Raw genomic sequence first — 23,246 nt, 5'->3', positions numbered from 1 at the left:
CGTTCCCCCTTCAGCCTCTGTTGTCACCTAAGACGGAGGGGATCCATCTAACTGCTTGTTTGAGTGTGAGTACTGGCTCTTTGCTATGCCTTCACTAGTACCACACTTGGAAGGATAGGAGTGCCTCATTACTGGCCTCCAGTTCAGTAGTAACAGTGCTATTTTTTTTTCTTGCTAGCCATCCTCTGATATCACCCCAGTGTGAGGAGGAGAAAAGGCACCTCAGTCCATCTGGGTAAGGGTGGAAGTCCAAATTCCCCACTTGGTTTTCCTGATGGGGGTGGAGGTTTATTAATGGCTTACAGAGATGCAAATCTCATCTCCCAACCCTGCCCTTTCTGCTGCCACCTCAACAAAGGGTGGGTGAGCATCTTACTGCACACATCAAGGAGGGGATTCTAAGGACTCTACTCAGCCTTTCCTGGTGTGGGTGGTTGTGGAACCAAAATTTTTTCTGTGGGTGTTCAGCTTGAGTGGAGTGATTATTTTCAAAACTTTTCTTTCTTACTGGACTGTTCCTTTACCTTTGCTTTGCTAGAAAGAGCAATATATTTGTTGGAGCTTTTTAAAATTTTTTTTTATCTGTACCCATTGGCATTGCCAGGTCCTTCAGTTTCAAGCCTGGGATAAATGAGGTTAAGACAATATATATCTTACTCCATCTTCCTAGAAACAGTGGTCTTCAAGCCTTTTAATAAGACTTTACTCTGAGCTTGAGACTGGCAATAAATATTTGTTGAGTGATTTCATCAATACATATAGTACAAATACCCTGTTCATGGATACCAAAAGATCAGGCCCTTTCTCCTTATATCTTGCAATTTTCTTTCATAGTAACTATCGTTTTGTAATTATACATTGGTATGGTTTTTTTGATTAATATCTTTTATTCCAATGTATGAAAAAATTTCATGAAAGTGAGACCACATATTTCCTCACCATTTAATTATATCAGCGGTATTCTTAGGTAGCAGCTAAGAATGAGTGGCCAGAGAGGAAATGAAGGCAGAACCCCTGCCATTCTAATATAACAAGGAACTTAATGTAGGAGGCTAGAAGCAAAGGAACACATGTCTCATCCTCTGACCCAGCAGTCCTGAGCCTGGTGAAATGAGATTGGCAGGCATGCCACACAATGCAAACAAACTGTGATAGTACAGGAGGAGGGGAGAGTCTTTGAGACTAGGCTTCTGAAAGCTCCTGTAACAATCTTACTAAGATTTCCAGGTATTTTAAATATCCCAAGGCCTAGAAGGCAGGAGGGGAGTCCTTGAAATTCTCTGTACCATTTCCACTATCTGGGAAAGAGTCCCCACACATACCTATGTTTGGGTAGTCGTGTCCCCCCGTGGGAAGCTGGCACCACCTTTACCCACCAATCAACATGTAACTCCCTCACTAGCATCCCGCCAACTATATGAGTCCTCAGCACAAAGGACCTGATGCCTCTTGCCACCCTTGCCTATACCACCCAAACTCTTCCCTTTCACCCCCACTTAGCTAGGCCTGTTAGCAATAACAAACTTCATTTACATTCTAATAGGCATGTTGATCTGTAATTCTTTACTATATCAGCAAGAAGAACCAAGTTTCTCCTGTAACAATACTTCTCATAGTTCTCTTGTTTAGCAGGAAGCAGATATTTAGTTAATTTGTTGAACAGATAAAAATGAATAAGCAAAGTATCTTTCAAGGCTTCTTTCTAAGTGGCTGTAGAGCTGCATCCTTGCCTAGTATAACAGTTAATTCTAAACTAACTTCCATATGAAAGAATGCAGCTGATATTTTGCATTAGGAATGCTCATGGGCCATTCTCCCTATCTCTCTAAATTATGCCAGACACATATACACTATAGAAATATTAGTGTGGCATGTGGGGTAAACAGACAAGGCAACTTGCAGCCAGAGGCCACCAGCCTAAGCCAGTAGTCATCCCAGACCCACCTGAGCAGGTCACTTCAAGGAATGAGAAGTTCAATATGTTGACATACTTATAACCCATATGTGGCATAACAAGGTTCATTGGTGCAAGTTGGGAAAAAAATGACCTTGAATGTATCTTTATTTCCATTCTCTCAAGTTCCTATTTTCTCTTCCATAATCTTCTCTTCCTTAGGATATTGAACAAAAAAAAATATTTTTTTAATTCAGGGAAGACCCTCCCCCATCCATAAGAGAAAACATCTTTCATCTTGATAAAATCATATGAGTTTATAGTAATATAACATTATACGAAATTATTCAGTCTTAAACAATACATGTAAAATAATAATGATGACAATAATGATGATTGATATTTATTAAGCCCTAAGCAGATGCCAGGTGCTGGGCTGTGCACCTAAAATTTGACTACCTTTTTTATTCTAAAAATAATTATTTGAGGTAATATTACTATCATCATTTTAAAGATAAGGAAATTGAAGTTATTGCCACGCATCTATTAAATGTAGACCCTGGACATAAACCTGAATCTAGAAAAGGCATTCTTATATGTACTTTTACCTCAACAAATGCCTGAGAATGAATGCAGAAAGGAAGTGTGTGTGTGCATGTGCACGTGTGCACAGTAAGTTTAACAGTTTTGTCTCTTTGGTGGAGATAACGATCAGCATTGAAATTTCATTCTGCAGCCTCAACTTTAGCAACAACACTCCTGTCTGTGGTGTTTCAAACACACAGATATGTAGTTTCTCCCCATAAGACAATGTAAGATTTACAGGCACAGTGTAGCCTAATTTAACTCATGAAATATACATACCTTTTCCCTGACCTTTTGGATCTGCGACTGTTAGCTCTTCCTCTAACTGCATCTGTTCTCTCTTTATTCTGTAGTAACAGGGGTTCCAGCTGTGAACACGACTGCCAGGCTACAGATGATATTACGCAGCTCTCTTGAAACTTAATGTTACCACTTGATTAAGTTTGGGGTAATAGGTTGTGAAAGTATTTGAAGTGTGAGATTTCTATTGCATGCCATGAAGATGAAAGGAACATTGTCCCTTCTTCTCCATCTCTCTTTCTTACTGGCTGAAATTCAGACATGATGTGGTAGGAGTTAGAACAGCCATTTTAGAACATAAAACAAGGTCTTGTGCTAAAGGGGCCAGAATAGCAACATTAAAAAAAAAGCCGGATGCTATGAAGATACTATATATACTCTGACAAGCTACCACTGACTTGTTACTTGAAAAAGAAATAAACATATTTCTTGTTTAAGCCACTGTTCTTATGGTATTTGCTTCAGCAGCTGAATTGGGGTTTTGGGGATGGGTTCACAACCATTCATTAATTTTTTTTCTCAAAATAGAGAAAGAGTTGTGACTCAAACATACCAATTAATATTAAAGAGAAATTGCTTGGTTAAGCACAGCTGCATTCAAGCCAATGGTTGTGTCTACGTTTTTTCAAGAACAACAGTGTTTTATATAACAAAAAGAACTCTTCAGATTCCCTCCCCAGCAAAATGAAAATAATAGTCTTCAGAAAGGAGTTGTCAAATATCCTTTTCTATAGCACAGAAAACCATTCTTTTTCTTGCTTCCCATCAGATCTATCAAGAATCAGAAAAACTTTAGTAGGCTTAGTTGAAATTCTTTGTGTCTGGCATTAGTGGCTACTAGTTTACTTATTTTTATTCTTTACCATCAGTGTGTACCTTCCAAGTCCAGCTACCTAGAATGCAAACTTCACAAAGAAAAGGGATTCTTTGTTGTTGTTTTTTATTTGTTTATTTAGTTGGTTGGATTTTGTTGGTTTGTTTGTATCTTTAGATTGTTTCCGGTATTGTGCTCTGAATTGTTTAGGAGATCAGTGGATGATAGTAACTAATTAAAAAGAGTGAGTTCTGAAATTTCTATAAATGTTACAACCATCAGCTCAATTTTGTGTGAAATTTTCCTCATTATTTGCAAAACTTCGTAGAAATATGAGGAAAGTGAGCTCTTTCACAGTGGGCAATTTAATATTTAGAATGCACTTTAGAATTTTATTGCATTTTATCATTTCCTGGTTGGACTCTTTTGAACATAAAGTTAAAAACATTTATCATTCTTAAAAATAAATGATATTGAAATTTTATCTGTTGCAGACTTATATTGATGAGAAAATCCTTAAAAAAGACATAATTTGATCTGCAAAAATATACTGTGAAATCACATAACTATATGTTAATCAATGTTTATTTTATAACTTTTATTCACTGAATAAAACTATAGACATTTTGAATGAGTGACATAATGAATATTGCACTTTATAGAAAGACTTGAGTACATTTAATATATTTTGAAAACAACATAGGTCTTCTCTCTTTGATCTTCTTTCTTTACTAGATTGATTTTTTTAAAACTCTTCACTAAATCAGAAAACAAGGAAAGGGAAAATAGAGGCAAACACATGGAAGAAAATGTACAGCATAAATCAGACACAATATTTCACAAATATAAGGGAGGTAAATTTCACTATTGAGCATTTCCACCCAAATATAAATATTGAACACTTTCCTTATGAAATTATCTATGCATTTCTGGGAAGAAGGATCCCATTTTTACAAATAACTAGGTGTATTACAAATAACCAGGTATATCGAAAGGTATGTTGTACAACTAATGTGAGATTAATAAAGTAAAACGTTTCACAAAGTTAAAAACATCAATCTCATGTAAACATAAATGAACATGTGAAAGATTTTATTTAACTCATTAAATGAGAGAGCCCGTGCAATGTTAAAACCAGGTCAAACACACACATACACATGCAAAAATACATTCATAAATGCTCAAATGAATTTTCTGGTTTCCAAACCTGATATCATTCTCAAATATGTACTATTTAGGGTTCTTTTCTACAAGATATAGGTCAATTGTATGTGCACTAAAAACAACCTTTTTTTTATTTTAATGGAAAATACCCATTTGCATTGCTGAGGCTAAGTATCATTTCCATACCTCTCAATTTCTGTAAGTCAATGTAATGTATTAAAAGCTGCATAACTCTATAGAATCAGTAATTCCCAGAAGGTCCGCTAAGTAATACTCAACTCTTCATTCAAAAGACACTTTTTTTTCTCTTTACAAGTCTTGGACAGCTTTTTCCTGACAAGCTTTGACATATTCTTGAGACATGGTAGGTGGTAAAGGTTAACTCAACAGACTTTGGATGTTCAAACTCTGCACATTCTACAGAAAAGACTGACTTTTGAGTGGTTCTTTGGAATATTCTGCCTAATAAGAGTGTCTTTTTATACTTTGGAACTTGGACTGCCCAAATAGATTATGTTAACAATGTGACTTGTAGTGAATTCCAATTCTGGTTTGACTGCGGTGCCAGGCCATGCTGTGTTAGTTTGACTTCTAAAGGGGTTGATGAATATTGAGTAGTTAAGGTCAGTGACATGGGCATCACATGTCTATGTGACTGACCTTTAACAAAGACCTTGGATACCAAGGCTCCCATGAGCTTTCCAGATTGGCAGTAGTGTGTACATGCTGTTATCTGCCATTGCTGGGGGACTTAAGCTCTGCCTGTGGGACTCAGCTGGGAGAGGATAACCAGAAACTTGTCCCCGAGACTCTGCTGTACACACCTCTTTAAGTGTGAGTAAAACAGCTTTCTGAGTCCTGTGAGTCCTTCTAGTGAGTTGTGAAACCCAAACGTGGGCATGGGGGCCTCTGACACACTCGGTTAGACATCATTTCTCCTGGATATTCAAGCAGCCATTGGAGGAGGCCTTTGACGGACAGCAACTGAGCTTGTTTTTTCACATTACTTGAGTACGTGTTAGAATGGTCATTTGTTACAGACTGCAGTCCCAGCTTCCTGAAGCTGAACATAGAGGATGCTGAACAGGCTACTTATGGTACTTGTTGTACTTCTTTCACATCATTTCTCCAAATCCATCCCAATTAATCTTTTCTAAGATAACTCTTATTTAAACTCTCTTCTCTCTTTTTCAGTTGGTCTCCCAGACAATATCCTGGAAGTTCTGTGTTCTCTTCACAATATGACTTCAAATTGTCAATTCTATGACCTTCTTTTTTAGGATCTGGTTTTGACTTCTCTCAACATGAAGCAGATCTTGCAAATCAAAATGTTTGATTTACAAAACTTTATTTTCTGATGTGGCACAAACAGACCATTTTTGAAGTAAAAACTAAAATACTAAATTTTTTCATCTTTGCAATTAAAAACAAACCCTAATTTTCTTTGCAGCCAGGCAAAAAATTCCTTTATGTCGTACACTGAGTCTTGTGTGAAATATACTATATGATAATCTTTAATCGTTTGATTCTTATGTTCATATAAAGGTTATGATAACTGTGAAAAAATATGTGCCCTTTCTAATAAAGTCTATCTTTTCATGATTACTATCTCCCAAGTATTCAAAAAAATATTTGAGTCTCAGAAATAGCAATGACTAAATCTATCATCTTTCCTGGGGAAATAATCTTTGTGTCTTGCCTTTAATGATGAAAGGAATGCAAAGGAAGAATACAGCTTCTGGTGAGATACTGTTTTCTTAAATTTGCTTCTCAGCTTTAGAACATCTTTACTTTTTATACTCTAAGGATTACTTTGGTTTGCAAAGCTAAATGTTGCTAGTATGAAATAGCTACCCTTTTTCTCATACAAAGATTTCTAGTTTCATAGGAGGAAACTTCCCCTGGACATCCCTGGTAGGTGCTCTCAAGCCTCCCCAGAACACTCGAGGGCACACAATTTACCATGGTGCACAAACCCAAGCATGCCAGCCGCATCCATGTGAGCTGTGCCTCAGGCAGTGTTATGGTGGATAGACCAGGCTGCAGGCCATGGTCCTGAGCATATTTCAACGGTTTGACAGATTGACTTGTTATAAAGAACAGCTAATGACAGCTGTCTTCGGACATTTTAAAGTTGCTATTGGAAGAGTTCAATAGTTGTTTTTCGTGTGATTCCAAAGGCTAAAAATAGTTCTAATATGTATATCTCATAAGAACTCATATTAGCCCTGGTTGGTGTGGCTCAGTTAATTGAGCACCGGACTGCGAAGCAGAGGGTCGCTGGTTGGATTCCCAGTCAGGGCACATGCCTGGGCTGCAGGCCAGGTTCCCCAGTGTGGGGAGTGCAAGAGGCAAACACACATTGATGTTTCTCTCCCTCTCTTTCTCTCTCCCTTCCCCTCTGCCTAAAAATAAATAAATAAATAAATAAAATCTTTTTAAAAAATAATGCATATTATACTTAATAAAGAAAATGCAGAGCTTTTCACAATGAAATTGGCTCAAAAGTAGATACATCACCTTAGAATAATTGGAATTCTGTCACTGAAAATGTTCAAACATAGTTTGGACAGCCATTTGGTAGAGACATTGTATAGAGACTCAGTCAGACATTGTAGTATATTAGTAGGATAAGGTCATATTTAAGCTCCTGTCTGACACTGAGATTCAGTGATTCCAGATACTAGTAAAATCAGTGACACTTTGCTTAGAGATATAAATGGAACTGAAACTCACCCTACAGCTGTCATCAGACTATAGGAAGTTGACATCGTTCTCAAGTTAGATGGTTTATGCCTCAGTTTAGATAGTTGCTCTGGAAAAAATGATGGATCAAGGGAGTCTGTATTCTGCCAGATTTCTTTTAACTAAGTTGTTGGGGGTAGAAGATTAGCCCAAACTCAGGGTTAAAATCTGTAAAAATAAATATCACCCAAAGGGGTGTAAAGAGTGCAAGCTAAATCATGGTGTAGGAGTGGGCTGGAAGTAATTTATACCTGACACACACTCTTCAACTGATGGATGGTCACCTGGAACTTTGTGTTGAAGAGGATTATTAGGCCTCGTCTGGATTCAGCTGCATATGTGCCGTGGATGATTAGTGATGCAGGGAGGAATGTTAGAATATTCTCTAGGTGTTTGCTGTCTCTGTCATGGAGAATGCCTGATGGGCTAGTTAGGTAGAACTCATGGAATTCATTTCCTAGGGGATTCTACCTGCTTGTGGCTTTGGACTTGAGCTTGTGTAAGTCTAACAATTCAACACATCCAGGGTCAATTAGTCTCAAGCACTGCCTCATTCAACTCAGAAGAACATAGTGTACAAATCAGAATGCCAAGATAATAATTTGCAATTAGAACTATTACTGTCAAGTTGATTAAAATTCCTGTGTTTTAGCCAGGGCACCCAGGCTGCTGGTGACACTGAGATAGATGAGTTAATAATACCAATTAAAACTTTATGTATTAGGTTATAACTTTCTTTTTTTTTTTTCAGTATGTTCACATTTTACTCTAACTCCCTCCAACTAGATCCTATTTCCCGGCACTGACTGTGGTCGGTCCTTCACTTATAATTAATGGTTCACGGAAGAGCTTCTCAAACTATGTGTGGTGAGGGCCCAATTTATTTTCTTTTCCCAATCGATCATGGACTGGCATTTAATAAAAGGCAATGAAAATAAATTGTTGTAAAAATAATATTTAAAATTTAAAATATATACAATACAAGCATATTTTTATTATTTAATTTGGTGGGCATAAAATAACTTCAAAATTCCTATAAAAGTTTCTAAACCTTTCAAATTCTAAACTATGCTTCATAAGCAGAATAGTTAATGAAGTGTTCAGTACACTTGAATGTAGGGAACATTTATAATGTGGTGATGCTTTACTTTTTATGCATTGTATGAATGTGTCATAGTGCATTGGAACCCTTGTGCAGTCAATTCAACCAGTATATCCATAGTCATTAAATAAATGTAGAGACCGGGTTTACTGTTGTAAATGGCTATAGAGGTCTATAATAGCTTTATTTAGCATTTAGGATGTAAAACAATAGGCAAATATATTAGAATACGTAAAATTACTTGAAACCAAGTCCTTCCTAAAACAATAAACCAAACTTCCAATGCAACATTGTTCACATAAGAAATTATATTATTATTAATGATGGCACTTTGAAGGTTAAAATTTGAGTGAAACGTGGGGAACATTTGATCAATACTAGTGTCAGGAGATGAAGAACCACTGATTTGTTCCACCACCATAAGGAAATGTTTTGTAGATGTGTAGGAAGGATGTTCATTTCATACTCCCACATCCCACTTCCCTTTGCTCCGATCATTGTTAACAAAAAACCACAATGATGACTTCTATTATACCAACTTACAAACCCACTTAGCATAGTTTTATTCAATCTATTAAATTTATTTTACCATTAAATGAACATTAAGCTTTTAGCTGGTGTATAAAACTTCGAATCTTTCTTCCTCGACCAGTGCAACTTATTTGAATGACATGCACTCCACGCAGTGTTTGAAAAGTTGTCCCTTTTCTATTTTCTGGACTCACTACTGTATTAGGCTGCTTAATTAGCTCTCAGGCTCCAGCCTTTCCAACCCTCCCCATACTGGCTTTCATTGCTTTCACTGCTTCCCCATATTCAGACTTCTTAAGACTCACCAACATTCACTGCAATCTCTAGCTCATTTCTGTCTTTAAGCTTGACTTTCTGGATAACGTTTAAATCCCCAGCTTACCTTATATTTTTAAAGGTAAGAGAAATTATACCTTAGTTCTTAGTGTGGACATTTCTCTTACTACCTATGGTCAATGTTTTGCTGTTTTTTGTATTGATATTTTAGAGGTGGAGTAAGAGTCTCTATGACCTTGAAAGATCGTTTCCTACCATGTTCAGATATACCTCTCTGTGGTAACTCCAATATCTAAGTAGTTGAATCTGCCTCTAGGAAAGCTGCAAGCTTGCTGTTTCATGCTTATTTTTTTCACTACATTGGAAAGAATAATCATACCTAACTATGAAGAGTAAAGATATATCTCTGCTGGCAACCCAATCTGATGTGGTTCTGTATACACTGTAATACAATATCCAGCAAACTTTACAGATGCAATCTTAACTCCTCCAAACATATCTCAGATCATTTCATTTCATCATTTCACTTCCTCTTCAAGTCCAGCAATATAAAAACCTAATTGTAAAGTGCAAACTTAAGCAGAGATTCATAATATAGAATTGCCTACCCTAATGGTCCTTGTATAGATAGTTCACAGGGTGGCCAGCTACTCTCACATATGCTTGTGCATTTGATATTAAACATATCAAATGAAAATATAACCCACGCTAGAGCTCTGGGTTGCCCATGCTTTAAACTGATGGTGTAAAAGGACTACTACTGTATTCAAAATTACGTACTGTCATTTTATGTAAAGCTGATATATAATTTAACATTAACTAAGAATCTACTAAGTGACAAAAACTGTGTTACTAGCAGTGTGTACGTGAGGACAAGTATAAATATAGTTAAGAAATAGCTTTCTCTAGGAACTCATAATAAATTCTAAAATATTCATAGTATCAAGGGTTAGAAAATAATGCCCTAATAGCTGGCTGTGGTAATAACCACATCAGGTCTATGATGGAAATACACACACAGAAGAGAAAATTAATTCTCACTTAGGTGTGGGGGTCAATGGAGGTTTGAAAGAGCCCAGGAATATGAGCTGAACCTTTAGGACTGGTTGAGATGGATTTCTTCTGCCCTGACTACCATATATTTTTAACTTTTTGAGGAAATGGAAAAACAGCTATTGAACCAATTGTTTTGGCTCTTCTGATGTGATCATAGTATTGCTTATATGAATTGTCGAATAAGAGATGAGCTCATAAAAGGATATGAATGTGTCATTTCTGTTGTGCAAAGTAGCGTTAGAGAAGTTGATTTCAAAGGCATATGGCTCTTTCATTACAGGCTTCAGGGGGAATGTTTGATCACTGGAAACAGGCCGCTTTGTTCCAGCTCTCTCTGATGTTTGGCACTGTCCTGAATACTTATGCTATTGACTTGGGAAGAATTCGTCTATAAAGATTTAATAGATTTGCATATTCAAAATACATGTCTTGTTAAAATGAAATAAAAACAAGCTTAATATCTGTATATATGCAAACACTTAGTTCAGATACACATCTCAGCAAGTTTTTTTTTTAATTTTTAATTTTTATTTATTTTTTAGAGAGGGAAGGGAGGGAGAAAGAGAGAGAGAGAGAGAAACATCAATGTGTGGTTGCTGGGGGTCATGGCCTGTAACCCAGGCATGTGCCCTCACTGGGAATCGAACCTACAACACTTTGGTTCTCAGCCTGCTCTCAATCAACTGAGCTATGCCAGTCAGGGCTTCAGCAAGTTTTTAAAAGGCATTTACACATATTATATGAGCTGGTTCTGAAATTATGAAAGTTGGCTATTTTTTAAATTAACCAAAAAATATTAAATTAAATATTTTTTAATTTTTTTTATACTTTTGGTGAGAAAAAGTATATTTTAAGAAACATTGTATTGACAATAAAGTACAAGACCTCCTCCAGTTCAGATGTGTTCTTGTTGTCTTCTCATCTACAATGAACATACATTTCTAGTGTTGGGCGTGGTTGACATTCTCTTTATTGAAAGTGGATTAACAGCTTTCTGGTTAGAGAAAATTACAGCCACAAAGAATTAATGATAAATGTTAAAGCTTAGTATTTTTATGAAGTTCCATTCCTTTTATGACTGAAAGAAGTGATTTTCTTTTTTTCTGAAGGAGTAACATGTTTGGAATGAGACCTGAAGAGTAAGAAGATTTCTATGTGTTGACTAAAACTCACAGAATTTTCTCATAGAATTCTCTGACTTCTGTTCCCTATGAGTTGTTATGTAACCTCACAGAAATTCATCTTTCAGTTTTCCAGTGGAGCTTTTGAAAAGGCTGGCATTCCAAGCCAGTCAGTTTGATATACATCTGCAATTAGACACTCATTAAAATGAAGCCCAACAGGCTTCAGCTAAAATGAACTGGGTCACATTATGTTCCATTTTATGGGACAAAGAAATGTCTTACCATATCACTTACCTACTTAAAATCTTTCCCTTTTCTTGTTTCCATTTTTGACATCCTTTACCTCAATGGCACTGAATGCTTCCTCTACAGGGCATCGTCTTCCCTATCCAGTTATTGCTACAACAATCTCAGAACGGAGACTATTTCAGTTACACATTTGTTGCCTGGGCCAGGGCTTTCCAGACATTAATGTGCTTATGAATCATCTGGGGGCCTTGTTAAAAATATAGGTTCTGATTCAGCAGGTTTGGGGTCTGGCCAATATTCTAACAAGCTCCCATGTGATGCTGTAGATTAGACTCTGGATAACAAGCACCTTGATACACATGACCTCTCATTAAACTGGTATTAGTTCCTAAACCCTGGTAACAGAAAATGTAGATCCTTTGATTTTTGACATTGCTTCAGGTTTTTATTGGCCCTTTAGTTTATTAATGATTTCATAAAGATGCTGCGTGATCTAGATGCCCTCAACTTCTCTTGTCTTCTTCTTTTTCTTTTTTTTTTTACTAAGTCCCTTTTCCTACTTTATATTTGAGACATAACAAGCTACTTGAAATTTCCAGAATGTATCACATCTCCGTACCCTTTCAAATAATATTTCCTCTGCTTGTCCTGACGTCTTGTCAGGCTTCCTTTAAAACAGCTCAGCTGTCACTGCCTCCAGGAGTCCTTCTCTAGTCTCTTTCTCATGTAATTTCTTAATTAAGTGTCTGCAGTATCATCCCACAATGCCTTGTATTTCTTAAATTATAACTCTCTCATAATCTGTTTCAATATTTGCTTCAATATTTGCTTACTTGCCTGTTCCCTTCAAGACAGTGCTTCTTTGGGAGAGAGGAAGAGATTGTGCATTTTATCTTTGATGCCAGCTGTCAGTCACAATGCCTGCCACATAGTAGGTTTTAAATGAAAAAGGGAAGTTGATATGTTATAGTTATGCAATACTATAATGCAATATTTCCTTTCACAAAGCTTGAAATTGAATTGGCAGTAACAAAAACTAAAGTCATAAAAAGTTAAGTACAGGATGAGATAATATTGAAGATGTAAAATGTTAGTATGTGATTAATTGCCAAATGAGGATCATAGAAATTAACTATTCTGAGTTCACTGGAGGAAAATGTCACTATGGATTTATTATTATTTTTTAATATCTCAACTTGTTCTAAAAAGGGTTTGTGATGGCTGACAAGGCTATGTATTAGAGTTAATGAAAAGGATGAACACATGCAATTAATGGAAGAGTATGAGACAATAGGGGATTTATGGAAATATATACTAAAACTTGAGGAACAGATACACCAGCATGTCTGCTAAAATGGTCTTTATTAAATAATGGACATTAAGTTTTGTGTGCTAGATTTTCATTTCACTCTCTACTTAGGATGTGACTTCTGTAGGGTCATCAGCCCCTCCCTTGTCCTCTGGCTTCTGGCTGATTCTGGCCAGTGAGGGGCCTGGCAGAGGATCAAATGGAGGGAGAAATGTGAAATCAGGATATTTATTTTCTTGCACTGCCTAGAATGGACTGTGCCTCTGTGTAAATCGCCCCTTTGTTAAAACCTCCTCAAAGTATTTTACTTTGAGTGTGCCCCCAATTTCTATTGAGATTCTAATACAATCGAAGAGTTAAGCAAGATTGTATGTCAGTCTCAACAACTTTTATGACAACCGTTAATGCTATAAAAATATTTTAGGTGTCTGCTATATCAGGCAAGAATCTAGGAAGAGTGGGTCCAATAAAAAGAAATTTGGAAAACAAAAACAAACCTCAAATCTTATGTTTATGTTGTTCACATTTTAGTGCAGTAAAAGTGATATAAATCATATCATCTTTGGAGGTAAGGAAAAACTGATATGTCTTAAACTCTACAGTTTTATAATGTTTATTTACATCAAACTAGTTTATTTACTATTTAACTGTAAATTGATAATATCCCAATAATGTAGTTTGGGGTTGTTCCACTTTTACTAGGGGTAGATCATCCAGAATTTTGCCTCCTCTTTTTTCTGTTGCTCATCTTCTTGTCACTTCACTGCTTGCTCTTCTTCCACCAGGAGATAAGAAAGGAAAATAAATGAGTGAAAAGCTTTCTCTAGCATCTATGATAAAAGGTTTGCTAGGAAGCAGACGGAAATCCTGAACTAAAATGAAGCTTTTCAGTGTATCTGGACTGGTCCGCCCCCTATTGCCATAAAAATATTGTTTCAGATGTGTCAAAAATCAAGAGATTAAATGGACAGAAGACTTATATGCACAATGATAAAGAGAACCAGGCCAAGAAATCGATATGATGCTCTTGGTGTAAAGCCCTGCTGTGCAGACTCTCTGTCTTTGGATTCAGATTGTATCACAACTGTGTTTGCAGTATTTACTTAGAATATTGTTGACTCACATAAGGTTAATTCTGTGACCCTGAAAAAATAGATCGTAAATCCCAATAAGGGAGGACACATTTGTAGTTTGACCTTGGGAGATGAACCAAAGGTTCCGAGGAAACCATAAATTCAATTTATAATAATAACAAAAATAAGATTGTTTCTACCTTGCCCAATGGATAGATAAAGTCAAAATCTAATATTTTTCTTGGAACATGCTGTACATTTTGCCGAGCTTGATTAAATTCCTGTTTAGTAGGTAGCTACGAGAGGAACTGAAATAAAACACTTAATATGAGGCTTTTGACTCTTATCTTTTTCTTCATGATTTAATTCATCTTTAAGAGCTGTTTTCTTCTTTTTTCAGGCTCTATTTATGAAATGTTTGGAAATGAATGCTGTTTGGCAACAGGAGAAGTGATTAAAATTACTGGACTCAAAATTAAAAAAATCATAGCTGAAATTTGTGAGCACATTGAAGGTCGTGAATCTCCGCAACCATTTGAACTGCCTATGAATTTTCCAGGTAGAGTATATTGCAACCATTTCTCATTTGTAAAACTGCATTGTTAATAGATACAGTCATCCATACAACTGAAAACAAGGAAAAAGTGGTAGTTTTTTTCACTCTAGGACAGTGAGTAAAACAATCATAATTCTTATAGTTCAGTGACTTTAAGAACTAATAGAAGGCAAATATTTTCTTCCTTTTTTTAAATAAACATCCTTTGCTTAGGACTTTATATTTTCTGTTAAAAAATATTTGATGAGTTTCGACTGTAACCACCACTAGCCATACTACATAGCAAAAGATAAAGACATCAAAGATATATTTTCATAAATTATATGGCGCTAATAAATATATATGAAACATATCAGCTCTTTTTGTTCCAGCTGCCATTTGCTCACTTTCTGGATCACCACTAAACTTCCCTGCCTGAACTTGCTGACAAGTCTGGCTATTTTTCTTTGTCTAGGCAATTCTACTCAGCCTTACACAATTAGACTAAATAGCATGTCTTCTGGAAAACTTTTGCTGACCCTCTAACCTAATGTAGATATCTCTCTTTTATGTCCCCACAGTGTACTGGGCACCATGGCGTGTACCTTATTTTAATCATTGATGATTTTCTTATTTGTGTTATTCTCTAGACCAGGGGGTGGCACACCTTTTCTATAAAGGGCCAGATAGTAAATTTTAGATTTTGCTGCCAGATCCTCACCCTCACAACTACTCCTTTCTGATGTCATAACATTAAAAAAACTGGAGATAATAAACCAATGAGCGTGGCTCAATAAATTATATTTATGAAAACAGGTGGCCAGCAGGATTTGGTCTGTGAATTTTAGTTCACTGACCTCTGCTGTAAACTAAAATTCTTTCACAGATAAAATATAACATAAGAGACTTTGTATTTCTAGTAACAGGCACATTTTCTGGCACAAAGAATATGCTCAATAATTGTTTATTGAATGAATGATTCAGGGAAGAGAAAAATCTGGCAAACATTTACAATATAATGTGATTCATGATATCATTGAAGTATGCGTGGGTTCTGTGAAAGCCTTGATAAGGGCATCTAATGGCATGTAGTCATGTTTCAAAACATAGGTTGCTGAGTCCTTATACAATATTTGAATCCCAGCTCTGCCACTCTCAGTTGTGTAACTTTGTCAAGTTATTTATCCTCCTTTCATGTAAAATGAGAATACTAGTGCTATTTCTGTCCTAGTGTTGCTGGGAGGATCAAATGTTGAAATATACTTAAAGTGCCTAGAATGGTACTTATCACTTGCAAGGGCTATAAAATGTGTCAGCTTTTATTACCTTTATTAATTGTTATTATCATTGGTGGAGCTGGGCAAAGCTTTTTAGCCAATGTCGTACTTAAGCTGAGGTTTGGAGAATAAAAATAAGTTACCTATATGAGGAGAGGGTTCTTCCAAGTGCTCCAATATTCCACCCCTTTCAGTGGAAATCTTTCTCATTATATAGTTCTAATTATTTGTTCCTCACCCTATCTTTTATTTCAATGATTCTCAAACTGGGCTGCACATTGTAATTACTAAAGGAACTTAAAAAATCTTGATGCACCCTGGCTGGCGTAGCCCAGTGGATTGAGTGTGGGCTGCGAACCAGAGGGTCGCAGGTTGGATTCCCAGTCAGGGCACATGCCTGGGTTGCGGGCCAGGTCCCTAGTGGGGGCCAAACAGAGGCAACCACACATTGATGTTTCTCTCTCTCTTTCTCCCTCCCTTCCCCTCTGTAAAAATATATAAATGAAATATTAAAAAAAATCTGCCACTTGCCTGAGATATTTTGATTTACTTGGTCCGGGATAAAGTTTGGTCATCGAGATTTTCTGAAGCCCCCAGAGTGTTATTAATGAGCAGCCAAGGTTGAGACCACTCTTTAGAAGAAGCTTTTCCTAAGTACTCTAACTGGATACATCACCTTTGGAATCACCGTAGGCTCTCATGCCTTAATCATTGCATTTCTTACATTTTGCATGTAATGGAAATTCTTTTGTGTGCTTGTCTTATGAACACCATCTGCTTAATAGATCACAAGGTTGCTGAGGACTGAATCAAATCTCAGTTATTGCTATAATCCCCCCCAGTGTTTAGAAGAGCTGTATAATAAATATTTAGTAAGTCAAAATAACTAGAATCTTCTGGTAGAAGGAGCATATCTTATTATAGTAGTTAAAACACTTAGCTTTTGACTAATAATTTAATTTGGGAAGTTGCTACTTAGAATATCCCCTTGAGCTTTCAATGGACATAATCATCCTGCATCCATTGAGTAACAATGTGGAAAATGTATATATGCCTAATTTTACTGCAATGATCAGGATTAAAGTGAAGGGGTAAAGTGACTGGTGAAGACCAGGGAATAGTTTACTTAAAAAAAATCCCCTTCTAGGTCATGATGAAAGGAATCCCAGATAGAAGAGTAATTTGTCCAAATCAGCACTAGGGAGTAAGATAAAAATCAAAGCCACTAATGTTTGTCTTTTATAAATTTCAAAAGAGAAATTTCTTTATTTATGCTCTACCCAAACCTTTCAATTTTAGCTTCCAGTTAGATTTTAAACTCAAAAGTTCAATATCTTTTTAAATATTCTTTCTTATTTGAGTATTTCTTCAAAATTTATTTGTTACTAATTTCTAATTTTATTCTATTGTGGTCAGAAGACATGCTTTGTATAATTTCAGTTCTTTTAAATTTATTGAGATTCATTTTATGGCCTAACATATAGCTTTTCCTGGAGAGCATTTCACATGTACTTAAGAAGATTGTGCATTCTTCTTAAGAAGAATACTGTGCATTCTTCTTAAGGCTGGGTGGAATGCACTACACATGTCTGTTGGCTTACAGTATTGTCGAGTCTTCTGCTTCCTTGTGGATTTTCTTGCTAGCTCTGCTCATTGTAGAAAGTAGAGTATCAGAGTTTCAAACTATTGCCATTAAATTGTCTATTTTTCTTTTCAGTTCTGCAGCTCTAGCTTCAAACATTTTGGGGTTTTGATATAAGGTGTAAACATGTTTATAACTGTTATCTGTTCTTAGTGGAGTGACCCCATAAGCCCTTTAATCATTATATAATATTCTTCTTTGTCTATAGTAACGATTTTTGTTTTAAAGTCTATTTTCTTTTTTCCATTTCATTATTTTTTATTTTAATTGTTGTTCAAGTACAGTTTTCTGCTTTTTACTCCCATCCCAGCCCACCCCCCAGCCCTCCCCACCTCCCTTCCATTTCCACCCCCTCCCTTGTTTTTGTCCATGTGTCCTTTATACTCGTTCCTGCAAACCCTCCCCCTTTTCCCCTGAAATTCTCTCCCCTGTAAAGTCTATTTTCTCTGACATTAGTGCAGTCACTCCCATTTTCTCTGGGTTATTATGGGCCAGCTTAATTTCTAACATTTCATTTTCAAAGGATTTGTATCTTTGAATCTCAAGCATATCTTTTATAGATGATGTTTTAAAATCCATTCTGTGAATCTTTGCCTTTTAATTAGAATGTTTAGTTCACTTATAGTTAATGCAAACACTGATAATATAGGACTTAGTCCTCCCATTTTGCCATTTGTTTTCCATATGTTTTAGACCTGTTGTGTTCTCCACTCCTCTATCATTGCCTTCTTTTGTGTCAAGTAGATCTTTCCTAGTGTATCATTTCACTTCCTTTGTTTCTTAAAAGAAAATTTATTTTTAGGGCAAGTTTAGGTTCACAACAAATTTGAACAGAAGTTACAGAGATTTTACATATTCTACTTGCTTCTAGATATGAGCAGGTTCCCCAGCATCAAAATTCCACAGTGTGTTTTCATGGTTTATAGCTGACTTCTTTTTTTTAGCACTGAATGATACTGCACTGTCTGGTTGTGTCACTGTTAATTTAGTCATTTGCCTATTAAAGAACCACTTGGTTGTTTCCAAGTTTGATAATCATCAATAAAGCTGCCATAAACATTCATATGCAGGTTTTTGTGTGGATATTAGTTTTCAGTTTGTTTGGATAAACACCAAGGAGTATAATCACTGGAACATATGGTAAAAGTATGTTTGGTTTTACATAACTGCCAATCTGTCTTCCAAAGTGGCTGTACCATTTTGCATTGCTACCAGCAAAGCATGAGAGTTCCTGGTGCCCCACATCCTCATCAGCATTTTGTGTTGTTGGTGTTTGGGGTATTGATCATTCTAAAGTGTATACACCAATGATATCTCTTTATTGGTTTAATTTTCAATTCCTTAGTGACAGAAAATGGGCATACTTTCTTATATGTATTTGATATGTGTGTATCTTCTTTGGTAAGGTGCCTGTTCAGGTCTTTTGCCTACTTTTCAACCAGGTTATTTTCTTCTTGTTGAGTTTTAAGAATTCTTTATGTATTTTGGATACAAGTTCTTTCTCGGATATGTTTTTATAAATATTTTCTACCAGTCTGTCGATTGTCTTCTCATTCTCTTAAGATATTCACCTACTAGTTTATCAGCTATTTCTCTAATAGATTTTGCTTTTAGAATCATATCTAAAAAGTCATTGTAAACCCCAGCTCATCTAGATTGTTGCTATGTTATGTTCTACTTCTGCATTTGACATTTAAGCCTATAATACATTTTGAGTTAATTTTTGTGGTGTGTAAGGTCTGTGTCTAGATGCATTTTTTTGCATGTGATGTCCAACTGTTCTAGCACCATTTGTTAAAAATCCTATCTTTGCTCCATTGTACTGCCTTTGCTCCTTTGTCAAAGATTGGTGGACTATATATATGCAAAGCTATTCCTGGGTTCTCTGTTCTGTTCCATTAACCTATTTGTTTATTCTTTCACCAATACCATATTGTCTTAGTTACTGCAGCTTTATAACCAGTCCTGATGTTGAGTTGTGTCAGTTCTCTGACTTTGTTCATCTCCTTCAACAGCATGTTTGCTAGTCTTTTCTCTCTATCCAGAGTGGGGCAAACATAGCTTTACCATTGTGAGTGTACAAAAAACAGAGTTATTCTTGTATTGTTATTTGTTAACTACATTATTTTCCATAAGAACAACTGTAAATCTACATTTGCCCCACCCTGTGTGTAAATGAGTCAGTTTGTCAATATATGTAAACGAACTTAGTGGGATTTTGATTGGCATTGCATTAAATCTATAGACATCTCAACAATATTGAGTCTTCCTATCCAAGAACATGGATTGTCTCTCCATTGTTTTTCATTAATTGATTTTATTCATCACAGTTTTGTAAAATTTTCTTATAGATCTTATAAATATGTTGTTAGACTTATACATAAGTATTTTATTTTTAAGGTGCTAATGTAAATGACTGTGTTTTTAATTTCAAATTCCACTTGTTTGTTGAAGGTGACTGACTTTTGTACATTAATCTTACACCCTGAAATCTTACCATATTCGTTAGTTCTAGGAGTTTTAGGGTGAATCTGTCAGATTTTCTACATAGACAATCATGTTATCTCTGAACAAAGACAATTTTATTTTGTTCTTCCCAATCAACATAATTTTTATTTCCTTTTCTTGTCTTATCTCATAAGTTAGAATTTTCAGTATGATGTTGAAAAGGGGTTGTGAGACGGGACATCTAAGCCTTGTTCCTAATCTTTGTAGAAAAGCTTTCAGCTTCTTACTATGAAATATTGTGTCACCTGTAGATTTCTTGTAGATATTCTTTATTATGTTGAAGAAATTCTCTATCCCTAATTTGTGAGAGGTTTCAATTTTTTAAGTCATGAATGGATGTTGAATTTTGTCAAATGCATTTTTTGCATATATTTACATGATCACTTGATTTTTGTTTTAGCCTGTCAATGTGATGAATTACATTAATAAACTTTGAAATGTTGAATAATCCTTGCCTAACTGGATAACTACCACTTGTTTGTAGTGTATTATTCTTTTCATACATTGTTAGATTTAATTTGTCAATATTTTGTTGAGGGTTTTGCATCTAGTTCATGAAAGACATTGGTCTGTAGGCTTAGTTTTTTTATTTGTTTGTTTTTGTGTTTTATTTTTGCTTGCAACAATCTTTTCTTTGCCTGTTTTTTTTTTGGTACTAGAATAATGCTGGTCTCATAGAATGAGGAAAGGAGTATTCTTTCTATTTTTATCTTCTAAAAGATAGTGTGGAAAATTAGTACAATTTGTTTTCTAATGTTTGGTAGAATTATTTTTTTTAAGAAATTGATTCAGGTTAAATGACTAACATTAGTAAAACTTGCTCTTTGTACCAAGATGCCTAATACATTAACATTTTTCAAAATGAATTTTCCCACTGTTTTATTTGAGAAACTTGATTGATAGGAAACATATTACATTCGATGGTCATTCATTATATAGGGATATGCAAAAGTAGGTTTACAGTTGTTCATATTGAAAATAATATAATAATAAATAATAATACAAGAATAATCTCTGTGTTTCACATGCTCAAAACTGTAAAACTACTTTTGCTAATTGCTCCATGTTTTATATAGCATTAAAATGACTAAATCTTTTATGGTTAGTCATTTTATAATTGTTCCTAACTTTTTAGAAGCTGACTACAATATCAGCTTATAAATTTCTTTGAGAAATTACCTGATAGGAAAATTGTTAGGCAAAATATATTTAGTAGCTTCATAGTGAATAACCTCTTTAGCTCTTGCTTTTTGAAGGACTTTTGTTAAAAGAGGCAAAGTATAAGGCAGAATCTGCTCCTATTTTCCCATCTGGATGTTATGAAGACATGATTCAGAGCATCCCTAAATAGACTCCCTGCCTTTTGGATAATTTGTTATTCAAGGAATCATGAACTATTCTGGGTCAACTTCTCTTAAGACATTGTTTCTCCACTGTGCTCACTTAAGCAAAATAAGTTCAGTTATGTCTATTATACAAAATACTTTCCTAGACAAAAAGAGATATTCTAGATATACTATGCAAAAATCTGTGATGCAATATAAGTGCACAAAATGTTTAGGCTTTTACACTGATTTTCAGTTCCTTTTTTGGCCTATTTTTTCTTCTGCTTCTTAGGACATGATCAGATTGTCTCTCTAAATCTAAATGATTGTTGAATAACTAAGATGTATGGTATCTGGAAGACAAATGGACCTTTCAAGTATAGGTTAAAATGTTCTTTTCACCAACCTATGTACATTTAAGCCTCAGACCAACATGCTCTCAGAAAGATCACCCTAAAATCAGCTTTTCCACAATTGTCACTATTCTAAATTTTCATAGTGTTAGTATTTTATGAACATCTTCTAAAAATCTATTTAATCACACTTTGCTCATAGCATTCCCTTTCCTACATGTATAACTCCTCTACATTTCTTTGTGGTGTTACCTCAACAATATCACCATGTTGGAAACTGATTTCTCTTAAAAATTTGTCTACTAAGATCTTTAGTGTTTTGGTTCTCTCAACTGGATATTGGTAAAGCACATTATTATATTTACAGGTAATTATATATGAGTGATGTAGAGGTTCTGCCATTGGAACAAAAGCCTTTGTTAGTAGGCTTTATTTTTAAAGAGCTGTTTTAGGTTTATAGTAAAATTGAGTGGAAGTTCCAGAAATCTCTCATTTACCACCTGCCCTTACATTTATGCATAACCTCCTTCATTATTACATTCCCCACAAGAGTGGTACACTTTGTTACAGCTGATGAACCTGTATTGATACATCATGACCAAAGCTCATGGTTAACATCATTGTTCCTTCTTGGTTTTGTTCATTCTATGGGTTTAGACAAATGTATAATGACCTGTATCCACCATTAAAGCATCATACGGAGTATTTTCACTGTTCTAAAAGTCCTCTATGCTGTGCTCATTTGTCTTCCTTCCCCCACAATCTCTAACTCACCTTTTGATCATTTTCATAGTTTTCCTTTTTCCAAAATATATTTGGAAAGTATGTAGCCTTTTCAGATTGGCTTCTTTCATTTAGTAATATGTATTGAAGATTCCCCATGATTTTTCATGACTTCATAGCTCATTTCTTTTTAGCACTGAATAATATTCTATTGTCTGGACTTACCACAGTTTATTTATCAACATACCTGCTGAGGGACATCTTGGTTGCTTCTAAATTTTTGCAATTATGAATAAAGCTGCTATACCCATCCATGTGCAGATTTTAGTGTAGACATAAGGAACACAATTTTTTAAAGTGATAAGATGTATTGATTTTTCTCAATACCACACAATCTTGTAGAAAATTAGAAAGAAGGAGAAAATGCAGAGAAGTAAATTAAAGCTCCCTGGAATCCCATCAGCAGAGCTATATAGCATTGATATTTGTTACATTTCTTCCACTGTTTTCTAGTACATTATACAGCCACATACAAACAGACATATTTAATATAATGGGAAGCAAGCTTATTTTTGAGGATTTGCCTACATTATCAAATATTCCTCAAAAAGCAATTTTTTATTTTCTATATAATTATCCCTCATATACATATATTACAATT

The 23,246-nt window shown here is 35.3% G+C and overlaps 1 protein-coding gene across 2 annotated transcripts in view; it reads left to right on the top strand.

Moving 5' to 3' along the window:
* THEMIS (thymocyte selection associated) overlaps nt 1–23,246 on the top strand; it is a 167,817-nt gene that overhangs the window by 36,051 nt on the left and 108,520 nt on the right. For both annotated transcript variants that reach the window (XM_045844246.1, XM_045844245.1), the window contains exon 2: nt 14,623–14,781. In XM_045844246.1, the coding sequence (XP_045700202.1) occupies nt 14,637–14,781 (145 nt within the window). In that variant the 5' untranslated portion in view covers nt 14,623–14,636. The remainder of the gene's footprint in view (nt 1–14,622; nt 14,782–23,246) is intronic.

This window comes from Phyllostomus hastatus, unplaced genomic scaffold (assembly GCF_019186645.2).
Source record: "Phyllostomus hastatus isolate PE091 unplaced genomic scaffold, TTU_PhHast_1.1 phas_contig_40, whole genome shotgun sequence".
NCBI classification, from domain to species: Eukaryota; Metazoa; Chordata; class Mammalia; order Chiroptera; family Phyllostomidae; genus Phyllostomus; species Phyllostomus hastatus.
This window is presented reverse-complemented; position numbering and strand designations above follow the sequence as displayed.